The sequence below is a fragment of the Mus caroli genome, chromosome 12, assembly GCF_900094665.2.
Source record: "Mus caroli chromosome 12, CAROLI_EIJ_v1.1, whole genome shotgun sequence".
NCBI classification, from domain to species: Eukaryota; Metazoa; Chordata; class Mammalia; order Rodentia; family Muridae; genus Mus; species Mus caroli.
This window is the reverse complement of record NC_034581.1, coordinates 7,065,096-7,088,117: the sequence shown is the minus strand read 5'-3', so window position 1 is coordinate 7,088,117 and position 23,022 is coordinate 7,065,096. Positions and strand designations below refer to the sequence as shown.

The following is a 23,022-nucleotide window of genomic DNA, read 5'->3' as shown; positions in this document are numbered from 1 at the left end:
GTCTCTAGTTGCATATGTAGCAGAGGATGGTCTAGTTGGCCAACAATGGGAGGAGAGGCCCTTGGTCTTGTGAAGATTATATGCCCCAATACAGGGGAATGCCAGGGCCAGGAAGTGGGATGGGTGGGTTGGGGAGCAGGGCAGGGGTAGGGTATAGGGGGCTTTGGGGATAGCATTTGAAATGTAAATGAAGAAAATATCTAATAAAGAAAAAGAAAAAAGTTTAATTTGAAAAACAAACAAAACAAAACAAAAACAACAACCAAAAAAAAAACCCCAAACAAACAAACAAACAAAAAACCCCAAGCACTGGCTCTCCAATGAGAATGAGTGCCCAGGCAGATGCACATATTAGTCCTCAGCTGATGCTAGGGGAAAAGCGGTGACCCAAATAACAGACTCATGGTTGCTTAGCAGCACACATTGCTATGGTACTAAGCAACTCAGTTATAGTAGGGTTTATCTTGCTATCAGGGGTAAGTAGAGAATAGTTTGAAGATGGGACCAGGTAGTTGGCAGGAGTGAAAGGTAAAGCAGGGCCAATTTGTAAAGCAGGGCCAATTCTAGGGATAGTCTCTATAAGGGTATGACGGCAGTAAATTATGCTATTGTGCCTTCTCTGGTTTCATTGGCCTTTTCAAAAAGCAGAATTGATTATTTGAATTTCTGTTGACTTTTGTTTCTCTTTCATGAACAATCTGCCTTTTTCTTTTTTGGGTGTAATTTTGTTGTTAATACAAAGTAGATATCTGGTCTTCTTCACTCATGGCTCTGAGATTTTTATCTTTTGCAAGTTTCTGATAAGAATCAAAAGAACAGCTTACAGTATTTTTAAAAGTCTCTTTCAGTGTAAAGAAGTTTATGCAAATGAGGGGAATGTGAGGCAATAGGCTATGAACCTACAGTCTGGCCTCCAGTCCAGCTGAGGTCTTGAACTCAGGTAGGACCTAATGGGTGGTAATTTCTGCCTACATGGGATGGTAGGTGTTCCCTCATATCTCCTGGACCCCTGGCTCCTGTCAAATGTACTGTTCCCACAGCCCCCACAGGAGGCATGTGGCTTTCAGTCTCATAGACAATGTCCCAAGTTTTTGGCCTTCTGGTTAGACTCCTCCACAGTTACCTAGCAACAGCAAGATAAGCAGCCCACTATAAGAGGGGCTGTTTGCATGCTCGATTGGGAAGCACATATACTAAAATTGGAATGATACAGACAAGATTAGCATGGCCTCTGCGCAAGGATGACACACAAATTCAAGAAGCGTTCCATATTTAAAAAAAAAAATGGGGGGGGGGGCTGTTTGGACCCTCCTTGCTCTCTTAAGCTTTCACCTTTTTGACTCTCTAGCTCCTTCTCTCTCTTCCCCTTCCCATCCCTCTCTGTCTAAGCTTTTACCTCTCTCTCTAAACCTTCACCTTTCTTACTTGCTAACTCTCTTTCTCTCTTTCCCTCCCCCCTTCTCTCCTCTTGGCCATGGCCGATCTCTCTTTCTCTCTTTTCACCTTCTCTCTTTACCCCTACCTTTCTACAATAAGTCTCTAAAACCATAGACTGTCTCTGTTCATCCCCTTGCCCTCTCTTCCAGTATCTTTGGGGCCGAGTGCTGCCTCGGGGCCCCTATTCTGTTCTCAGCTCCTCCACTGTATCCAGCGTAGGATGCCAGATACTGAGAACCTTGTACCAGGGGCTGCCCCTTGTCCAACCCCGCCATGTGTGGTCAGTGGCTTAACACAACCAGATGCCCACCTGGGGCCACATGGAGATCGACCAGCAGTCCTCTCACATCTGCCTGCCCAGAATACCGGAACTCTGGCAGGACACGGGCTCTCTCCCTCCCACCTCTTCCCTTACACCCACAGCCGCTCAGGGAAAGTCTGGTAGTCAGAGGAATCAGTCTGTGGTTTAAAGGCTGGAATATTGAGTGCCACCGCCCAACCTATGAGGAAGGAAGGAGAAATGGAGACTAAGGTCAATGGCCTATAGTCAACAATGGAGTCAGTTATGCCTACTATGTAATGTAGCTTTCATAAATCCTTCAAATAAGTGAGTTCAGAGCTTCTGGGTTAGTGATATGTCTACCTGTTTGGATGGTAATACTCTCAGCTAGACAGAAATAGTCATGCACACACACAGGGCCCTTGTATGTTACTACCTGGTTCCTCATTTCTGTCTTTTACTACATCCTTTATAATAAAATGATAGCAAAAGGTAAAAATTTCTGAGTACTATGAAATGTTACAGTAAGCTGAGGAGGGAGTGTATGAATATCCAATCTGTAATCAATTTTGAAACAGTATGAATCATATAGTGACCCATGTTTTGTGACTCAGACCTACAATTTTGGACAGTCTTAACTGGGAAGGCCTGCCTGAAAAATTGATTCAGTATTGAATCACTGAACACTACAGAGCATGGGGGAACTGCTTGGTGTGAGAAAATCAGCTCCATAAATTTGGTAGTGGAACCATTGTGAATTTAGAGGAACCATTCTGGTTCTTTAAATTGTTAGTTTAATTTCCTATACATGAAGGGTTGGGGTTTTTTGTTTGTTTGTTTGTTTTTGTTTTTGTTTTTGTTTTGTTTTGTTTTTTTTATTTTACTTAACTTCTGACACATGATTGATTTCTCCTTAATCTCTTTCTAATTTATTTATTGAGGCTATCATCTCATTATTACTGTTTCAAAATATCTTTAAGCTTCCATTTTTATTTCTCTTTTGGCTCATTATTCATTTAGAAATATGCTTCTTGGTTTTCAAATTCCAAGTTTACTAATATTGTATATCAGTTTCCTCTGAGATTCAAACATTCCATTTCTCAGGGAACCTCCTTAACACAAGGTAAACAACTCAAAGAAGCTTCAGGAAGTCTCTGAAACTGACCAGATTCACCAGGTCCCTCCCCATCCCACCCCCAAATCCCAGTAAGCAATAAAGGCAATAAAGGCTATTGACTCACTCTCAGACATGATAGCTACAAAGAAGTCTCCTAGACTTGACCAGTAGCCCCAGTGAAGCAGAGACCAGCCTGCTGTCTGGAAGATTAGAACAATGAGTCACTTGGAAGACATTCTCCAACTAGTTGGAGATTCCCAGCTTTTGTGAGCTGTCATCCATGTTGGGCCCTGCTTGATAAATGCAACTGTTTTGGAGTCATTTCTGCTCATGTTAAGTAACCTCTCACTCATGTTTCTCAAAGTAACACCAATACAACTAATGGTTCACCAAACTGGACTGTGGTGGTATTGGCACTTTGTCCTGTCATGGGTTCCCTATCTGGAGTGAGTAGATTATGTATGCTAGGTCTCCCCAGGAAAAGACTTGTTACACGACTAGTTATTATTTAGCTCCTGATGTTTTTCTTGGCTGAATTGTGATTTAGGAGACCTTCCATATACTCCCAAACTTACGGCGTAAGTTAAAACTAGCTCTATAAACAATAAAAAGACACTTCCTAAAATCTTTTCAGGAGCTTGACAGATAATATATCCTTCAGTCAAAATAGGTAGTGTCTATCTAATAAACTATCTTTGTCCATCAAATAAACTTTGTTAAATTATTGCTTAAATCTTCTCTATTATAACATGTTTTGTCATAGTTCTCAATAACTGATACATAAAAATTTCATTCTGATGGTAGATACAGCAATCTCCGGGGTAAGTACAATTACTGTTTTTTTCTTGGATTTTTAGTGTTTTGAAGCTATTTTTAGGTTTTTTATATAATTAAGTTTATGAAACAATGAAGAAACTAGCAAATTATAATTTTTATTATCCTGATATCATCTCTGAGAGTAATGCTTTTGGGCTTGGTTTGAGTATGCCTTAATAAAGCTATTCTAGTTCTCATTTAACTACTAATTTCAAACCACTCTGGTAGTTTGAATACACTTGGCCTTTTGAATGGCACTATTAGGAGGTATGGCCTTGTTGGAGTAGGTGTGGCCTTGCTGGAGGAAGTGAGTCACTGAGGGGAGTAGGCTTTGAGGCCATCTTCCTAGCTGCCTGGAGACAGTCTCTCTTGGTTGCAGTTGAATCAAGATGCACAACTCTCAGCTCCTCCAGCACCATGTCTGCCTGCACCTGGATATTTTTACAAAGTAGTATCTTATCACACACATTTATCATATTTTCATTTAAAGCTACTAAGCTATCCCATCCTCTGCTTCTTCTTTTTCTCTTATTTCTCTTTTTTCCTCAGGTTATGTTATCATTTGATTGTTTGCATGTGAGGCTGGAGAGAGTTCCTTCTTGTTATTGATGCAGTGAGTACCTGTATTACATTGTGTGTCCTTAGCAATTTTTTAAAAACATGGCCCCAGTCAATTCTGAGTCTGAAGGCAAATTTAATTTTCCCAATCCACTTTTTATACCATTTTAATTACATGCAAGTATTAAGGGCCAGTAGTACAATAAGGAATCAAGAAAGACAATAAACAAGGAACAAGCAAGACAATAACACAAAGCCTCATGATCACTCTAGTGATAGCTGTTTCTAAGGATGATCAAGGTATCTGAGCCTACTTCTTTGTTCTACCCTAAAACCAGATCCTTACTTCCTTGTTTTCAGCCAATGTCAGATCCCTGCCTGAACTTACTTCTTTGTCATGCTCTAATGTCAGATTCCTGCCAAGCTTACTTCTTTACCATGCAAGTTTTATTATCAATAGTTTCATTTATCTGATTTCAGGATAATGGGAAAAAGGTAAAAACACTCGAACTCAATATTTTTATTATCCAGAAAGTTGTTTATATTTAAATATTGCCAGGCATTTTAAGTTTACATACACACACACACACACACACACACACACACACACACACCAACATATTATTTTACATTCTTATTTTTTAATATACCTCTGAGTTTTAGCTTCAGCATCCTCTGAATAGTCCTCTATTTTGGACACCTGGGCTCTTCCTTATGCCAGAAGTGAATCGCTGAGGATTCTTCTGATTGGGTTCAATTGTGGCCAGTCCTGTTTTGGTATACCAGCTAACATTTAATTTCCTATCTGCTGTGGACACAGTTTGATAGGAGTAGGTGATAGGGCTGGCAGTTATTTCTGCTGGGTATGCTGCAGTCTCTGGTTCAAATGACTGCTGCTGAGAAAGTAGCTGCTTATTTTTTAAAGGTTATCTGTCTAGTTCATTCAGTAGCTTCTTAGACTTTCTCTGTCTCTTGTTTCTGGACATTTCTTCATTGTGTATTTAGATACGAATGTTTTCCTTATTGCTATTAATACAATTCACTCCTGGTGGGCTTCCATGGCTTTTGACAGATGACTAGTATGTAAAACTAAGATACCTGAAAACTTACCTGTGCTCCGTGTAGTCGTACTTCCTGATCTCTGGTGACATTGATCATTTGGCTGTGTCTATGGTTTTGTATTTTACAGAACACAGTATCCTCAGGTTCATACAGGTTGGCATTTCTTTTGCTGAGTCTATATTATGGCCCCAGCATAGGCTGGGCAGCACACATCTTGTTAGAAGTGAAATCTGGTTCATTGCTCAGATATACCACACACAGTTTGCTATTCATTCACAAGTTCACTTCAGCTGTTTCAGTTTTGGAAAGTCAGGATTAAAACTGCTGTAGTACCTGTTGATTCTCTCTTTCTCTCTCTCTCTCTCTCTCTCTCTCTCTCTCTCTCCCTCCCTCTCTCTCTCTCTCCCTCTCTCTTTCTGTCCCATCCCTCTCCCGCCCTCCCCCTAACCTCTGTGTGTGTGTGTGTTTTAAGAGTTTTAAGATGGAACTTTCTACTGTTCCAATCTCACACTAGTCTTCTTGAAACTGAGTTAGTGCTTTCATCACTTCTGGAACATTTGTCTTTTGTCATTACAAATATTGCCTCTGTTCTCATTCTCTATCATTTTATGTCTGTATAATCAGTGCCTTCTTTACTCACTCATCCTGCTATATTTCTCTGTCTATTTCCCACTGTTTCTGTCCTCTGTGTCTCTCATGGCATTTTGGTAATGTCTCCCGATCATCCCTTCAGTTGCCGCTTCTCCCTTCTACTGTGCGGAGCTGACTCCATCTCTGAGCCTTTTCAGTTCTGTTTTAATGTCTAGAGCTCTTACACCATTATTACTCAGGTCTATCTCTTGCAGAGGTTTATGTCTCATGCAACACTTTAATTTTGCTACAGCAACTGTCATTCTTTACCATTTGCATCTGATGATCCTTCTGTCTGAACTCTGAGCAGAGGGTCACAGGACCATTCCTGTGTCTGAATTCTTAGTGTCTATAGTTATTCAAAATCCAGTTCAATGTAAACTCTGAAGATGTCAGTTTTTGTGTAAATTTTCACTTCTATTGTTCTTCAAATGCCAAAAGTTTGTGTAAATTGTTTTCCAGACTGGCAGAGGCCTTCTTGATAAAAGTGATTTTCTTCAGTCCATATAAATTCATTTATTCAAATTGACCTGATTTTGATTTTAAAAACATCTCATTATCTTACAGCTCTTTGAAGTTTAAAAAATACACATGAGAATTCATCCAGAGTTGTCCTTAAACAAGGATTAATCTGTCTAATTTAGTGTATTATATCCAAATGCCAATGACCCTTCAACTATTTTTTTAAGAACCGAACAAAAAGAAAACCTTTTCTCTGTCACTTTTCACTTTATTTAGAAAACTAACGTGACATAATATTGTTATGTCAGGTATGTTATCAGTTACAGAATAGGAAAGGTATTCTAAATAAGTGCAGGTCTTAATTAGTTGGCATTTCACTGATAGGGTATGCCTAATGTTCAACTTCTCTGCAGATGTTGGAGAGTTAAAAAGGCTTCATCGCAAGAGAAATAAATGTATTTACTATAAAGTACTATAACATGGTTCTTTTGATCATTGCATTATGATTTAGTTCAGACATCTTCATTGTTTGTTCAGTTTCTCTGAAGCCATGAAAGATGATCTATTTCCCTCTGGCAGCAAAGGAACACTATGCTGGGCCCTGGGTTATTTAACCACTCTGATAAATAATTTACACTTGAGATATTATACAGAAACCTTTTCAATTAGCTTGTGTTGACAGAGAAACTAAATATAGTATACTTAGTGAAAAAATTAACACATTCTTGACTTGCCAGGCAGAAGTAATCTTATCTAAAATAATACCTTTTCTAGGAAATGCATATATTTAGGAGAAAGATAGAAAAATAATAGTTATAAGCATGAGAATAAAATATATATTATTGTTTTTAATTAAAAGAAAATTTTAATTCATTTTATGTAACTTATTTGGTGACCTACAAGAAGCATCTGTTAATATATTAAAGCAGCCACAGAGTAAATTCTGAAAGAGTTTAGTTAAACCTTTGGCCCATCAAGCTTTAGTTAGGTAAATCACTAGTCTCCTGAATTCCAACTTCTTATTCACAACAGAAGAATGGAAATTCCTTGCATACTACATTGCTTTTAGTATTAGAGTTGATACAAGGAAGATCTCTGTTAGAAAAGGTTTTATACTAGAGAGAGATTTCACCAGTGAGTTTGATCACATGCTGGCTTTGTGTTATTAAGTGGGGATCTTTGGTCTAGAGGTTCACAAAGAATGTGTTATTATTGTAAGAAGAATAAAAATTCCTCAAATTTTTCATCTATTATTTCATATGGAAATTCATTAAGAGGTGAGATAAATGCTTACTAGTTATTGTAGAAATAATTATGTCGGCCTTTGAATGTCCTGTTTAATCAAGAAAAAGCAGACTTCTCCCTACAACACTTTAGATTCCCAGAAACTTCAAGATGACCAATAATTTGACTGACATAGAGAAGGATGCAGTGGAATTGGTGGAAGGATTCAAAATACTTCTCTTGTAAGACTTCTCCAGAGACATTCCTGCTTCCCTCGTGCTAACTCTCAATTACCACTGAAATAGTTACCAAAAATGACGAAGGTTGTTCCCGTCTACTGTTGAATCGGGTTGTTGCAGAGAACCCATTTGTGCCTATTCCAGCCAGAAGGACTCTCTACTCTTTTCAGACACTGAATACTGAACACTAAAGTATTGTTTAGAGTATAAAACACACTGCTTTGCTACCAGGGCAACTTGTTCCTGAGCATCAGTGAGGTGGTGTGCATTTTACCTTTCAGGTTACTGATTAACTAATTAATAACTCAATATTAAAAAACATAACCAAGTGTTTTATAATTGACTTATGGTCACTTTTGACAGAATATGGGACAAAAATGACTCAGTCAAGTGCCTGACTTTCATGGAGTAAAAATGTTCCACTCTTTCTGGCCTTTGACTCACTTCTTACCTTGATGTCTCTGCTTTTTTTGAAGCAGAGAAGGAGAACAAAATATTCCTGATTATTCCATTATGAACGTCTTTCTTATCCACTCTCAATACTTCAAACACTTATGTGGGAATATCCACCACAGATCATTCTACGATCTCAGCCTCATTACTGTAAGGGAAGCCGGTGGTATGCCACATGTTTCTTAGATGGAAAGAAGCTGTAAGAAAATAGTTCAAGCAGACATCTTACCTTAGGTATGGATATAGCTCTATAGATAGGTGTATACATGGATATTCTTTCAAATGTCAGCCTATCCCATTGTAAATATCATCCCTGGTCCTACCTATTATTAAAATATGGATGCCTTTATGTCTCTGGGAGATATGCAGAATGATAAAATGTAAGTTGAGAAGGGGCGGGGCAAAAATGTCATTGTAAAGTCAACAGCCAACACAGCAGTGTGCATGAGTCCAAGGGCTTCTTGAAGAGCCACTGCTAGAACACAATTTGTGGTCAAGGACTCACCTAATGCAAATATTCCAATTATGTCACCAAACATTCAATTCAGAACTCACTTCCTTTCCTTCAATCTCTGCTCCAGTTTTGTGTCTGCATTTCTTTTAGACAGTAACAATTCTGGGTCAAAAAAAATTGAAGGTAGGTCAATGAACCCATCCTTCCCCTGGGGCCCTGTCTGTCTACTGGAGGTGGTCTCTTCAGGTTCTATTTCCCAACTGTTGAGCATTTTGGCTAAGGTTATCTCCATTGAGTCCTGGGAGCTTCTCACATCTCAGGTCTCTGGGAGTTTGTAGGGGTCCTCCCCCTCCTTGACCCTACTCCCCTCAGCTTCATACTTTCATTCATTCTCCTGGCTCTCTGGGCTTCTCTTCTGTCTCCACCAATGCCTGACTCTGGCCCCCCTTTCCCTCCCTGTCCCCTCTCCCACTGAGGTACCTCCCTCCCTCGGCCTCCAGTGATTATTTTGTTCCCCCTTCTAAGTGGGATTGAAGCATTCACACTTGAAGAAAGGGTGTCTAATGACTGACCCAACTTGGGATTCATCCCATGGGTGGGCATTAAATCCTGAAACTATTACTGATGCCATTGTTGTGCTTGGAGCATAGGATGGCTGTCCTAGACAGAAGCCTAGCATGGCTATCTACTGAAAGGCTGAGATAGATGCAAATACTGAAACTTAACCATTGGACTGAGGTCAGGACTCTTATTGGAAGAGTTAGGGGAAGGACTAAAGGAGCTTATGGGGATGGCAACCCCATAGAAAGAATAATAGTTTCAACTAACATGGACCCCTCAGAGCTCCTAGAAACAAAGCCATCAACCAAAGAATATACATGAGATGGCCTGTGGCACCTGGCACATATGTAGCTAAGGACTGCCTTGACTGTCTTCAGTGGGAGAGGGAGTGCCTAATCTTGTAAAACCTTGATGCCCCAGGGAAACACAACACAGAGGGTGAAGAGAGGGGCTGGGCAAAGAGGGTGGGTGAGTGGGTGTGGGAGCACCCTCTCAGAGGCAAATGGGAGGAGGTATGAAGTGAAGAACTCTTAGAGGGGGAACCAGGAAGAAGGGCAACATTTAGAATATAAATAAATAAAATAATATAGTCAATAAATAAACAAATAAATATACATATTTATAAAAGGTAAGAAAAAACTCAGGTTCTCTACTCTGATTCATAGCTAAAAGATTCTTGTCAATTGATTTTCTAAAACAAATTTCCTCATTGGAATTAAAAATAGATTTTCTCTTTCCTTTTCTTTTTTTTTTGTTTGTCACCATCAACAAATATCAACACATTTAAAAACTCAAAGCTGCTAAGTTGGGGTTTGTACATTGCACAATTTTAATTTCACCAAAGAATTGGCATGCTAGCTGCCTTTCTCCCCAACTCAATGTCTCTTTTCCCTTCATGCTATGAAAACACTCAATTTCTGTATTCGTGGCCCCTCAGGATAATTTAGTCATTGAGGTCAATAATCCTGGTGGCCTATAGTGTTTGTTGGGAACATAGTTTATCATGAATATTTTAAGACAAAAAGAACAAAAATACATTAAGTTAAGTACTAATAAATAATGGAAAAGTCTATAAGAATGGGATAAGTTACAGATAATACTATAAGGACTGATCATTGAGGTAAGCTACTACTTCTGCCATAATGAGGAAGGCAAGGAAGCTGGAGGCTTCTCCTAGAATGACAAGTTAGAGCTTGGATCATCAGAACTCTGTACCAGGATCAGGAAATGGGATCAGGATATCACCAGCACTGTCCCTGTCTCTCAACGCCTTTCTTTATGAGAGTATCCAGGATCATCAGTGGCATGCCCTACGGCCTTCTTGTCATTGAAACAAACAGCCAAACACGGGAAACGAAGCTGAGCCAAAGGAAGTGACTGATCTTTCCTGCCAGTAGGAAATATGCAATAGTGGCAGGAAGAAGGTTTCTTTCTCGGTGTTCCTGTGACAATCTCTCTTTAGTGTCATCTATTTGGGATGACATGTTTCTATCCACAATATAGACAATGAAATTCTTTCTGGGTTGGCTTTATAAAAACATGTATGAGAGGGCCTTGCCTATCCTGGGTTACCTAACTACTGCTACACAGCTATCGCTATACAGCAAAAGAGGAACTAGAATTTCTGATCTTCCACTCCCTAAATGGTGAGACTACTGAGACATTGCTGTGCCCAGTTTATGTGGGGCTAGAGATAAAACCTAGAGCTTCATGCATGCTAGGCAAGTTTAGTGACTGAGCTACATTCACTGGCTTTATTTTTTAAATGCAGCTGTTCAAAAGATTTTTAAAAATCAGTTTTATTTTTCTAACAGAAAATATATTTTCCATACAATATATTCTGATTATTCTTTCCATTCCTCCAACTCTTCTCAGATCCCTCTACTTGCTCACCCACCCAAATCTACACCCTTTCTTTCTTTCATTAGAGTACAAACAGACATCTAGTAATATACAAAATTAACAATATAAGACGAAAACAACAAACTGGAATAGGACAAAACAAACAAACAGAAGAAAAGACAAAGAGCCAAAGAAAAAGCACAAAGTGTTTTTAGGTAAGAATAAAACTGAGCCAGGCAGTGGTGGCATACGCCTTTGATCCTAGCACTTGGGAGGCAGAGGCAGACCGATTTCTGAGTTTGAGGCCAGCCAAGTCTACAGAGTGAGTTCCAGGACAGCCAGCGATACACAGAGAAACCCTGTCTCAAAAAACCAAAAAAAAAAAAAAAAAAAAAAAAGAAAAAAGAAAAAGAATAAAACGTAATACCAGTTGATTCTTCAATCAGCTGAGTGTTCAATGTTCTATGTCTGACTATGTTCCTATAAACTTTATGTATGTTCATGCAAGGTAGTCCATCTTCAACAAAGCCTTTCGTTTGAATACAGTGTCTTATTTACTTGTGTGGGTACACAGGCATAGCAGTCCTGTGTAAGTCAGAGGGCAACCTGTGGGAACTGGTTCTCTCCACCATGTGGATATGAGCAATTGAACCCAGGCCATGGGCAATGGTAGTCAGTGTCCTTACCTGCTGAGCTATCATACCACTCTGCATACAATGTCTTGATTCTCATGTACATTTCCACTTGTGGGTGTTCCCCAGAGTTGATTATAAACTGTGCTTACTGTAAGGTACTGCTTGGAATTCTGGGTACTACGACACCCTAAGCTCATACAATGATTAAGTATGTAATATGCCTATCACTAAAGAAGCCTACATCATGTAAAAAATGAGAGTGGACACGCAGCCAGACACATTTTCACTGCAAAGAGACCTACGTGATTGTTACTCCCTTCTCTTCTACTCTTCTACTCCCTTTTCTTTTTAAGCAGAGTCAGATTTTTGTAGTTTTCAATTTTTTTTCTAAAATACCCACATACAGTCATCTTTCTCATTTCGCTAAGAGAGACACAAGAGCAAAAATGTGTATAATCAAAGAAGAATAAAGATAATATACATCCACACTTTCTCCCAAAGGCCACCGTGACTTTTACAACAACTCTGACTTCATTTATCTATAGGATGGCTCTTGATAGCTTTGTGTGAGCATTTGAAAGTTCAGCCAAGCCAGCTGCATGATCAACACAAAGACAATAGCTCCCACACACAGGGTTACATGGATTAAAGAACCCGATCCATCAGTAAATCTGCCAGATGGCAGTGGAATAAAGCTTGTAACTCTCTCACTTTCATTTCAACAGCAGCAAACAATGTTCAATGTTTAAAATAAACTCTTCCAGATGAGCTAAAGATAAACTCAGAGGTGGGTGGACCTGCTCTTGCTGGGCTAAGGCTCTGAAGTGTTTGATTACATTAGCAAGAAACCCTTGGGTAGAATCCCCTTCTGTCAACAGATTGCTTAGACCTGGACACTTACTACATGAAGCCATTTCCTGTGCTTTCATGGCTTGGTGGCAGAAACTAGTTTTGATATTTTTTTTAAACAAGCTAATAATGATAGGGCTCAGCATTTCTTCAAACCATACATATAACTTCCAGGTACAGCTAAAAGGCCAACATGTATGCAGGTCTTACAGATAAAAATTTCTGCATCTATTAAATCTGTTTTGTACAAAATACTTGACTTAAACATTTCACTAGTTTCATGGTGGCAAAAAAGAATGGGAGTTGTTAGAAGAGCTTTCCATTTCATTCTGCTAATGATTGGATAATTAATTAGATTTGTGTGATGTAATGACAGTGGCAACAAAAAAAGCTACAGATTCTGTTCTGTAAGTTTGAATTTGTAAATGAAAGAATGAATATCTCTTTTGATGTCTTCAACAAACTCAAATATCAGCAATGGGACAAATGGTAACAAATGGTAACAAATGGGACAAATGGTAACAAATGGTAACAAATGGGACAAATGGTAACAAGTCATACATAGGACAGCAACTTCCTAACACAAGGTGACCACGTGTTAAAACAATAAATCTTAAGCATTCAGGGACTCTGCTATTTAACATAATTAGTAGGCACTTTTTAAATGTGGGAGAGAGAGGCAAAGCTGATAATGAAATTAAATCTGAAGCAGCAGCTGCAAAAACACGTTTAAGCCACACTAATTATATCAGATAATCAATTCATCACGTTGGTACATTAAAAAAATAAAGTTATCCCCAAATTTAGAAGTCTTTGGAAAATTATGAATCACCCACAGAAAAGATGTATCACAAATCACATCGAACTAAAATTCTTCTGAAATGGCAGCGATTACTGTATTTTGCACAGTAGAAGCCTTCTTACTTGAATCTGGCTGGTTACATGAGCAGGCTTAGGAAAGACGGAAACCGTAATCGTGAGTCATCTACACCATGAAGCTATTACCTGCACGTGAACCAGAGCGCATCCATTCATCAGCCCATCATCTCATTTGAGGCTAAGGGCTTAATCACCCTTCTTGCTGCTCTTTGAGCTTAAATCCACTTGGAATTGTATCTTTGCACATGGCATTCACTAAAGAATACAACTATAATTTCCAACTTTTGTGTCATTTTTTTTTAAAGACGACCAAACAGTGCAGTACAGGGGATAACAACAGGAACACTGTACAATTCTGGGTGCACATAAAAATGCCATAATAAAGCCCATAGTTTTGTCTGTCTACAAATTTAACAATAAAAAAAAAAAAACAACAATGGAATCAAGCAGAAAATACTGGACTCAGAGTTAAAAACAGTCACTTGCAAGGGACTGAGTACTGATATCAGTGGTGTGTGCACAATATTTATTTTTAGAAAAAGATAGTTGTTTATAACTTAATTCATCAGTAAACTCCAGTGATCTGCCCTCATTTCCTTGTAGGAGAACACTCAAGCTAATTTTCACAGAAATTTACTTTTCTTTGACCTGATAGTTCACCAGTTTCTGTTATGACTATTAAATTGTACTGTGATTAACAGCAAGCCCAGCTAACAAGCACACAAGGACACACACATAGCTTTGGCTGTCTTTCCTCGGGTGGCTCCTGCATCCCCTGGAGACAGACACTAGGCAAATGTCGAACATATAAAAGATATTCAAATATTTGTTAATTTCAGCAAGTGAATGGTATGAAATTTGAAATTTGCTTGTTTTAATGATGATAGGACAAAAAGGCGCAAAGGGTCCACAGTCATGTCCAACCTATGTTATGTGGGACACAAGAACTCCCAGATACCTGTGAATGTAGTCTAACACAAAACTACAGTTACTTAAAACATTGCGACTTGTTTGGGACATTTTAAAATGTAGTTTCACAGTTTTCCAGCATGAACTTTCCAAAGTACTCTTGCAATGACTCACCAGGTTGCTAAAAGTAGGTCATCAACCTAACACCTTCACAAGATGGCAGAATCAGTCTGACTGTTTCTCAAAAAGACTGGGGATGCTGGTCTTACAGTAAGCTTGCACATGGTGGTTGTTGAAGACGGAATCTACTCTACTTTGATTAAACATCTGGCTTGGCAAAAAACTCTTCCTTGCTGTTTGCAGAAAACTAGGCATGCCTTCCAACTTTCCTCTAGGAATTAACTACCTTCCTCCATGCTGACCTATAGCTAATTTAACCCCCCATTGTCCAGAGAAGCCTTGTGAACATCTGAAGCTGTCTGTGGGGGCTCAGCTCCTGAAGGGTGATTAGTAACATGTTCTCTTTAGTGTTCCTTGGGACATTTGGAGTCAATTAAATATTCAAATATAGATTTTTCTTAGATCTCTGGCCAGGCCCAGCAGGTTTGTGCAGGGAAGGAGTTGGAGGAAGATAACTGCTATTCCTCACACCAGAATTTATAGCAGGAGATAGATTTAAAAATATACTCTTTAGACCTCCTGGGTCTTTGAGCAAATAATCATACAAGATTAAAAATTATATAGAAAACCAGAAGCAGCGTCATAGAGTAAGAGCTGTTGCACTATTACTACTGCTGCATAGAGACGAACTGTTTGTGAATGCACCAGCTTTGGAAGGTGGCACTAATTGTTGAAGCACATTAGAATATTCTGGACTAGCCAAGAATAATTTTTCAATTTTATAATATTGGAGGAAATAAAAGAGATGTTAAGACTATGTAGCATGAATTGGAAATGACTCATTAAATATGTACATCTTAAGATGTACACCTAACTTAAAAAACAAACCTGGGCTACTGATTCTTGGTTTAGGGTCCTTTCTTCAGCTGGACTCACTGAGCCCTCACTATCACTGATTCTTACTACTACTACTGTCACTATTAGGCACATTTTTGGATGAAAAGTTGATGTGTTTCTGTTATCATTTCATCACAGGCTTGGCTTTCTCTGTCACATTCATTCATTGACCAGTCCTTTAATGTACATAGGCATTTATCAGACACCAAAATAGTTCAGTGCTTGCTACAGATGCCTGATGACCTGAGTTTGATCTCCAGAACCAAGGGGAAGGTGGAAGGAGAGAGCTGACTCCACAAACTGGTTCTACAATCTTCATATATATGCTGTGGTTTAGACGTATATGCACTTTCTCTTATACACAATGGTAGAATTTAAAATGGCTATTTAAATTTAAAATTTAAAGTGACTATTACATACCTAACATGAGAGCTAGGGAAACATTTTGAAAGGTTAAATAATTGCCCATGATTATTGGGAGAGTTTATTTGGGAAATAATTATTTAAAATCAATGTAGTGGTATTGCTACGAAATGAAATCCCTTTCCCAGTTATAAGGTAACTAAGAGACCCCGAGATTAAGTAACGTGGATGATGTTGAAACAGCACGTGTTGATTCTAGAACCAAACTGCTTGAATGGGTTAGTTAAAAACAAACAAACAAACAAACAAACAAATAACAATACAAACCAATTCAAGATTTAGAATGGAGAAAATGGGGTTAACCTCATTTATTATTACCAGGCTCGGGGATGCTCTACCAATATTTGCCAAGTATAAAAGGTAACAAAATTATTTCCCTTATTCTTTTTTAGGTAGAATGCTCAGAAGTGAGCTACGAGAGAAAGAGTTGGAATAATCTTCCAACTGTACCTAGTAGGCTGCTGCTCTGGGCCCTTGATGCCACCCGCCGCAGTAGTGGGCTTTCCCTTCCAAATGGCAGCTCATTTTACCGTACTAGTTGGTGTTTGTAGATGAGTCGTTTCCCCATCACAATAAATTAATATATCCTATTTTATTGTGGTGCCACAAACAAGAACTCTGAAAGGCTCAAAGGGTCCAAATCCCCTGAAAAGCATCAGGTATCCTAACACAGCCAGAAAAAGATGGTATTAAATGAAGAGGGGAGACCCTTTCTAATGAAGTCAAGGTGTAGGACAGATTTATTAGCTCCCACTCCAAGTTGCATTCTTGTGTACTTCCTGTCCATATTTCCAAATTCAGCAGGTCTCTGAGGAAAACTTTCTAAAATGCATTGTAAGGAACACACCATAGCTTTGCCTATTACAGCGCAGAAACACCTTGGGATGAGAGGACCCTTTATTGTATTCACAAGGCAGTGCTCTAAAAGAAAACATACCATTTGCAGGATCAGCCAAGATCCTGCCAGTCTGAAGAAGAAACGATATTAGTAACCAGGTATGACATGTTCTTAAAAATAACGAAGAGTTAGGTCTGACCAAACGGCCATTAAACTAAATGGAGCTGTCTCTCACTTGGTGTTTTCATTGCTTTTTCCAATATTTTGAGGTGTCAAGACAGAAACACAATGGAAGTTATTAAGCTGATACTTTTGGTGTTACAACGCAGATGCAAACAATACGCCCATTTGGCTCAGTTATCTATTATTTTCCTGAACACCCCTTCATTCTTTGTTGCCCATTTCCACTACCTGTCACCTACACTGATTCTGAAAAGAAAAACTACTTTCTTTCTCTAGATAATGCTTTTAAATTGTCTAACTGAACCTGAAATTAATAATTAGTTCACTTTAGCAAACTACCAAAATCAAAGGAAATGAAGGAGAAAGAATTGATTCTGTCTACAGGTCAGTTGTGTCCTTAAAAGGGTAGGTAGTCCAGACTTAAGGGACATATAAAAAGATAATGATCTAAAGGCAAGGGTGTGGGCTGCTTTTCTACATTCAGAGCTGGGCACTGTGGATGGACAGTGGTAGTCACCAGACATTTTCCTGTTCAAAGGGTATAAATTTGAATATAAAGAGTAATGTTTGGGTTTAAAGAGCATAAATAAGAATATAAATTTCATATAGTCTGTTTCTATGTATCTAGTCCACTCTATTGGGGCTGTGGGGACAGAATTCTTTCCATTCAACAGCACCAAGTATGAGGCATGTGGACAGTCCATGAAGTGTTGCCAGTGTGAACAAAGAGCTTAAACAGGATGATTATCAACTACAACATTCTATAATATCCCTTTGGAGGATTCCACCCCGATATCACTGCTATATTTATACAGTTAACATTGTGTTTAAATGTTTTGAATAAAAGAAATTTTATTTCTTTTATTCAAAGAATAGCTGGAAAAGAAAAACAAACAAACAAACAAACAAAATGAAAACTGGAAAACCATCACAGGATTGGAAGTGTGTCAGGACACCAGGTCATAAACCGCAGATTTAGAAACAGAGCAACATGCAAGATGTGACAGGAAGAGCCTGGTACTGCAAGACCAAGAAAGGCTAATGAAGAAAAACTAAAGGACTACATTCAGCTAGCTGCTTTTAAAGAACTGCACACTGAAAAACCTACATCAGACATTTATTCCAAGTAATTTATGTACACACATTAGGCATAGTATTTACACAAAACAAGCATTGTAATAAAAATTCTAAACATATTTGCCATGAAAGTCAAAATTTTTGAAAACCCTCTTAAGACAGCTTTTAAATTACCAGTATCTTTAACAGTTATAATTGCCCAATTATAATAAATAACAGAATTGTTATATTCTAGTTATGATCCACATTTATAGCATCTTTGCTGAACTTTGTATTAGCCTCAAATAGTAGCAGTGCCCTTGAAATATCCATGTGCACCTCTCAGCATGATTGTGGCTAGACTGTTGTCAAGTAGCACATGCTCACAACATGCCATTCCTGACCAGGGGTATAATGGATCATCCTATACATAGTCCTGTTCTCTTTACTCCTATTTTAGAATGCCAACCATCACTTCACTGATATCCCACAGTTTTCTTGCCACTGACTCGTCCATAGCTTTGGGCAAGAGCTCTTCCTCCTTACAATCTCCAAAGTACCTTCCTGACACACCTTCTACGTCAGGTGAACAGGCTAAATAGATGGAAGTCTGGGCTCCTTCTAATGGAGTTTTGAAAAAAGCCCAGGATACCAAATTGAAAAGTGGTCTTGCCAGCAGTGGGATGTGTATATGCCTCCCTAGGTTTGTTCGCACAACACCAGGATGCAGCACATTGACAGTCACATTTGTTCCTTCTAAGCGACGGGCTAATTCTCTTGTGAAAAGAATGTTAGCTAGTTTACTTCGACTATAACAGAAGCTTTTATTATAGCTTTGCTCACTATTCAAGTCTTCAAAGTTGATTTCTCCATATTTATAAAGTTTGGAAGAAACGACTACAATCCTGCTGGGAGCTGAACTTTTGAGGAGTCCAAGGAGAAGATTGGTGAGTAGGAAGTGGCCCAGATGGTTCACTCCAAACTGCATCTCAAACCCATCTTCAGTCTTCATATATGGGCAGTGGAAAACCCCGGCATTATTGATCAGGACGTCTAGCCTGGGCTCCTCCTTTGAAACCAGGAAGAGAATGCAGAATTATGAACACACATTTTCCGTATCTTTTATTCATCTATGTTTACTAATAAGAACAAGAATTTGAGACTAAAACTAACTCAAGTTTTAGTCAGTGTATCTGGGAACTACTTGAAGCACTGTCATGCTCTTTGCAACTTAGTAATTATGAGTATGTATAGTTCACATTTCACTCAGATGTTGACTATATGTTAATTATCAAGGTCTTTCTTAAAAAACAAATACAGCAAATTTGGGAATGAGAGAATCCTAGGATTGCAGGTCTTATCTTAATTTCAGATGAACTAGAAAAATACCAGTTTTGATGTTATGTTAAATTTGGTATAGCATATTAAACGTATATGTTCCTATGATAACCTTAAAAACATCTTTCAAAATATGAAAAAAATATACTTTTATAGTGATGTTGCATGACTAATAAGGCCTACTTGGTCCCTTTCTCAGATAACCTTATCTACTTCCAATAATATCCTAAGTTCAAGATAAACCCAGGTGACTGGTCAGTGTCAACAAGCTAAGAGGCATGTCAAATTCAACCTGAAGATAAAATTCTTAGACTCCAAAGGCCATTCTCATAATTAGTAACCTAATCTCATAATTAGTAACCTAATCCTTCTAATTTCGATGTGTAAAACAGAGCTTGAGAGGGTAAGCAGAGCGACCATATCTAGCAGAGGGCTGATATTGTGACTCCCACCTCCTTACTAGTATCACCATCAGTAGTAAATGAAGATGCTTGAATCTGTAATTCTGTTAAGTGTAAAAGGTCACTACAAAGACAGAATAACTGAGTGCACATCCCTAAAACTGGTACAAACAGAAAGTCATAGGTACAAACTTTGGATTAGAGAGAATTGTGACTAAATCAAGATAGAAAAGTTAATAAAATCATTGAGTGGTTAGTTACTGACAACAGGGACTGTTACCCAAGTGACACAGTAGTCCAGGAAGAGCCCACTGACAGACAGACACCATTAACCTTCACTGTGACTCTAGAACTGTCCTTTCGTCCCTAAGGATCAAGAGGGTCGCAAATTACAAGACGTCTATACTCAGCTTAGTGTTTTGATCATATACCTCCACATCTTCCAAAATTCAAGTCCTACATTGCACTGTTCTCACTGAGAGCCTTTTTGTTCCTTATAGAATTTGCTTTTCCTTGGCTCGTTCCTGGCTCCTCTGTCTTCTGATGATAGAGTAAAACAAATGTACCACATGTTCCAGGTGTAAATCAGTGGTGATGACCTATCATCAAATTAATTTCAGGTCAAATTTCAACTCTTAATGCCTTTTTTTTTTGGCCAAGTGTAAGTGAAAGAAAAATGTGTTAAATTTCACAACTGTTACCAGAGGTTACCTGTCGGGTTAACTGTTTCTCATTCTCGCCTGTCGAAAAAGACTTCATATTTTCCAACAGTCAACTTCAAAAAGAAGGCACGAGTTCACAGATATGGCGAGAAAGGAGTGTTCGTCTTCACTAATCCTCTGGGAAGGGTTCCAGAATTAATCATTTCTGAGCTATCATTCTTTGCTGGGTTTAAGACTTTATCATTTTCTATTTTTTAAATTCTAGGAGATAAATACCATAAATTCCAAGAATACCAATCTGTAGAATGTTAAAACTTCTATTTCTCTTTTCTTCTAAACACTGAACTTCAGAGCCAAGCAAAAATGGAAATACTTAGGACAGTACTATTTAGGTACCTCTTTGTATTCATACTTTTTTTTATTGGTTTTACCTCAAGACACCAAAGCAGCAATGGTATCAAAAATGAGCATGGTTAATTCTATTTACACATTAGTGAGACAGGAAAACTTACTTCCTATGCTTTCAAAAACCTCCCAGACAAGCACTATTACTTGATCTACTACATGCAAATGAAATGCTAACAACAAAACAAAATACCAACTTCTCTATCTACCTGGCTCTTAATAAGCAACATGATGTCCCAGAACACAACAGGAGTATCTTGTACAATGGCTTAAACTTTGAGCAAAAGAGTGATGCTCTACTCATTATCTCAATAACTCCTCCTCCAAGTGGTTCAATATGGTCTCTCTTCTGATGAGACGGTTTCTTCGTACAGCTGTGCTTTTAGCAGTTATTGGTAGTTATTAGTTACTGTCTTCAATGCAAGTGAAAAGTTAAAAGAAAAAAAGAAGTCTATGTTGAACAAGAATGAAGGTGGCTGTGTCCATCTAACTTGGAGGTTGGAAAAGTTAGTATAGTGTCCTTCATGCCACAGTCCCACTAGTAAGAACTGTCAGAGTTAAATATCTAAATGTTAACAAATGAACTTACAGATATTTCTTTTGGTCTAAGTACATCACGGAAAAGAAAAACAGGCCATTTAGAATGCCTGCCTTAGATTCAAGAGATTTCAGAAGAGACAAGCACCCTCCGGTGTCTGCCTTTAGATCTACCTCTGGCAAGTCACCTTGGCCACAGCCTTTCTACTTCAGTAGAATATTTACTGTACACCCAAGGAAATCACACACCTCAGCCTTCAAGCACCAGGAATGCAGAACAGGAGAAGCAAGGAGTCTGAAGACAGGCAGTTACTTAACCTTCTTATGCCTCAGTTCCCTATTATGAAGTAGAGATAGTATTGCTTGCTTTACAAGATCTGACAACAGCCAAAGACATTAAAAATGTCCTTAGCACATCCCCTGGCATGTATAAAACCTTCCATAAAGCTAAGCATTAAATTATTTTTATTCCTGTCCCTTTTCAGACACTTAATGGAATTCCAAGTTTAGGGATGATGCAGGGTGTCAGTCAGCAAGTGACACCCCCTCCTACTTCAGCAGGACAAAACAAAAAAACAAAACCAGCAAACGAGAAAAAAAAAAAAAAGAAAAAAAGAAAGAAAAGTTTTAAGAAGGGTCTAATCAAAGTTTTTGGCTAGCTTTTCTCCTGTGGTGCTCACAGGCCTTGTGACATTGTAAGATTTGGCACACATTTCACTTCTGACAGGGGGAAAACAACTCAAAGATCAGCTGGTGACTGTCCTAGCCTAACAAAACCAAATGTCCAGACACTGGCTTAGTTATGCACTTCTTCTTAGGACCTCCCAGGAATTCCTTCTCAGACCTGCCCCTCCTCCTAGCTGGGTCCTAGGCCGGCAGGAGCCTTTCGGGTTTGGTCATGGCCACCCTCAAGGTCACACCAGGTTTCAGAGGGCCCTCCCCGAGGGTGGCTGAGCTCCATTCGACCCACACCTGTAGCAGTTCTTGGCAGAAGGCTCGCACTGAGCGCAGCGAGGCAAGGTCCAGCTCCTTAACGACCAGCTGGCCATCGGTGGCGTCGGGCCCGGCGCCCCCAGCCTGACCGAGCTCCTGCCTGAGCTGACCGGCCGCCTCCTCTGCTCGAGCGCGGTCCCGACATCCCATGATGACCCTCGCCCCCAGGCGGAGCAGCTCCGCCGCGGTGGCACGGCCCAGGCCGCTGTTTGCTCCGGTGATCAGCACTGTCTTCCCGTGCATGAGGCCCGGGTCCCCGCCTCCCTGCTGCCGCTGGCTTCTTGGCCCAGAGAGCCTCCGGGCGGCCAGCCACAGCGCCCCGCCCAGTGCGGCCAGGAGCGCTGCGGCCACACTAGCCACTGCCATAGCCTTCCGGTCCCGGTGCACTAGGCCTGGCGCACAGGTTCCGGAGTGCTATGGGGCCACCTACACGCGAAGGACTCTGGGGCGCCGCCTGCTGTCCTGGGCTACTGCGCGCGGGGCTTTCTGGGACTTGTAGTTTTGCTTCTAAGGCTGACTTGACTTAGTGTTCAGGAAGTACACATGAAAGCCCCAACGGATTTATTTAGAAGTGGACAGTGTTAGAATTGGTATATGCCTATAGACAAAATGACATTTCTTGGTAAAATTCTTGCCACACAGAGATAACAAAAGACACAGCCCCAGTTATCAGCAGTATCATTGATCGGACTCATTCCACCCTGAATATACCTTTCCTAGGTGATGTTGCATAGAGATTCATTCATTTGACTAACATTAAAA

At 39.4% G+C, this 23,022-nt stretch overlaps 1 protein-coding gene and 1 non-coding gene across 2 annotated transcripts; one reads left to right on the top strand and one right to left on the bottom strand.

Annotated features, from left to right (window-relative positions):
* The first annotated feature begins 1,169 nt into the window (after positions 1-1,169).
* Positions 1,170-1,276, top strand: LOC115032910. Its single transcript, XR_003838557.1, has one exon. It is a non-coding gene; the product is annotated as a U6 spliceosomal RNA (small nuclear RNA).
* Positions 1,277-17,968: 16,692 nt separating this feature from the next.
* Positions 17,969-22,684, bottom strand: Rdh14 (retinol dehydrogenase 14). The gene is made up of 2 exons (XM_021179251.2): positions 22,240-22,684; positions 17,969-18,993 (listed from the first exon to the last, which is right to left on the bottom strand). The coding sequence occupies exons 1-2, from the start codon at positions 22,624-22,626 to the stop codon at positions 18,376-18,378; spliced, it is 1,005 nt and encodes a 334-aa protein (XP_021034910.1). The 5' UTR covers positions 22,627-22,684; the 3' UTR covers positions 17,969-18,375.
* Between the last annotated feature and the right edge of the window lie 338 nt (positions 22,685-23,022).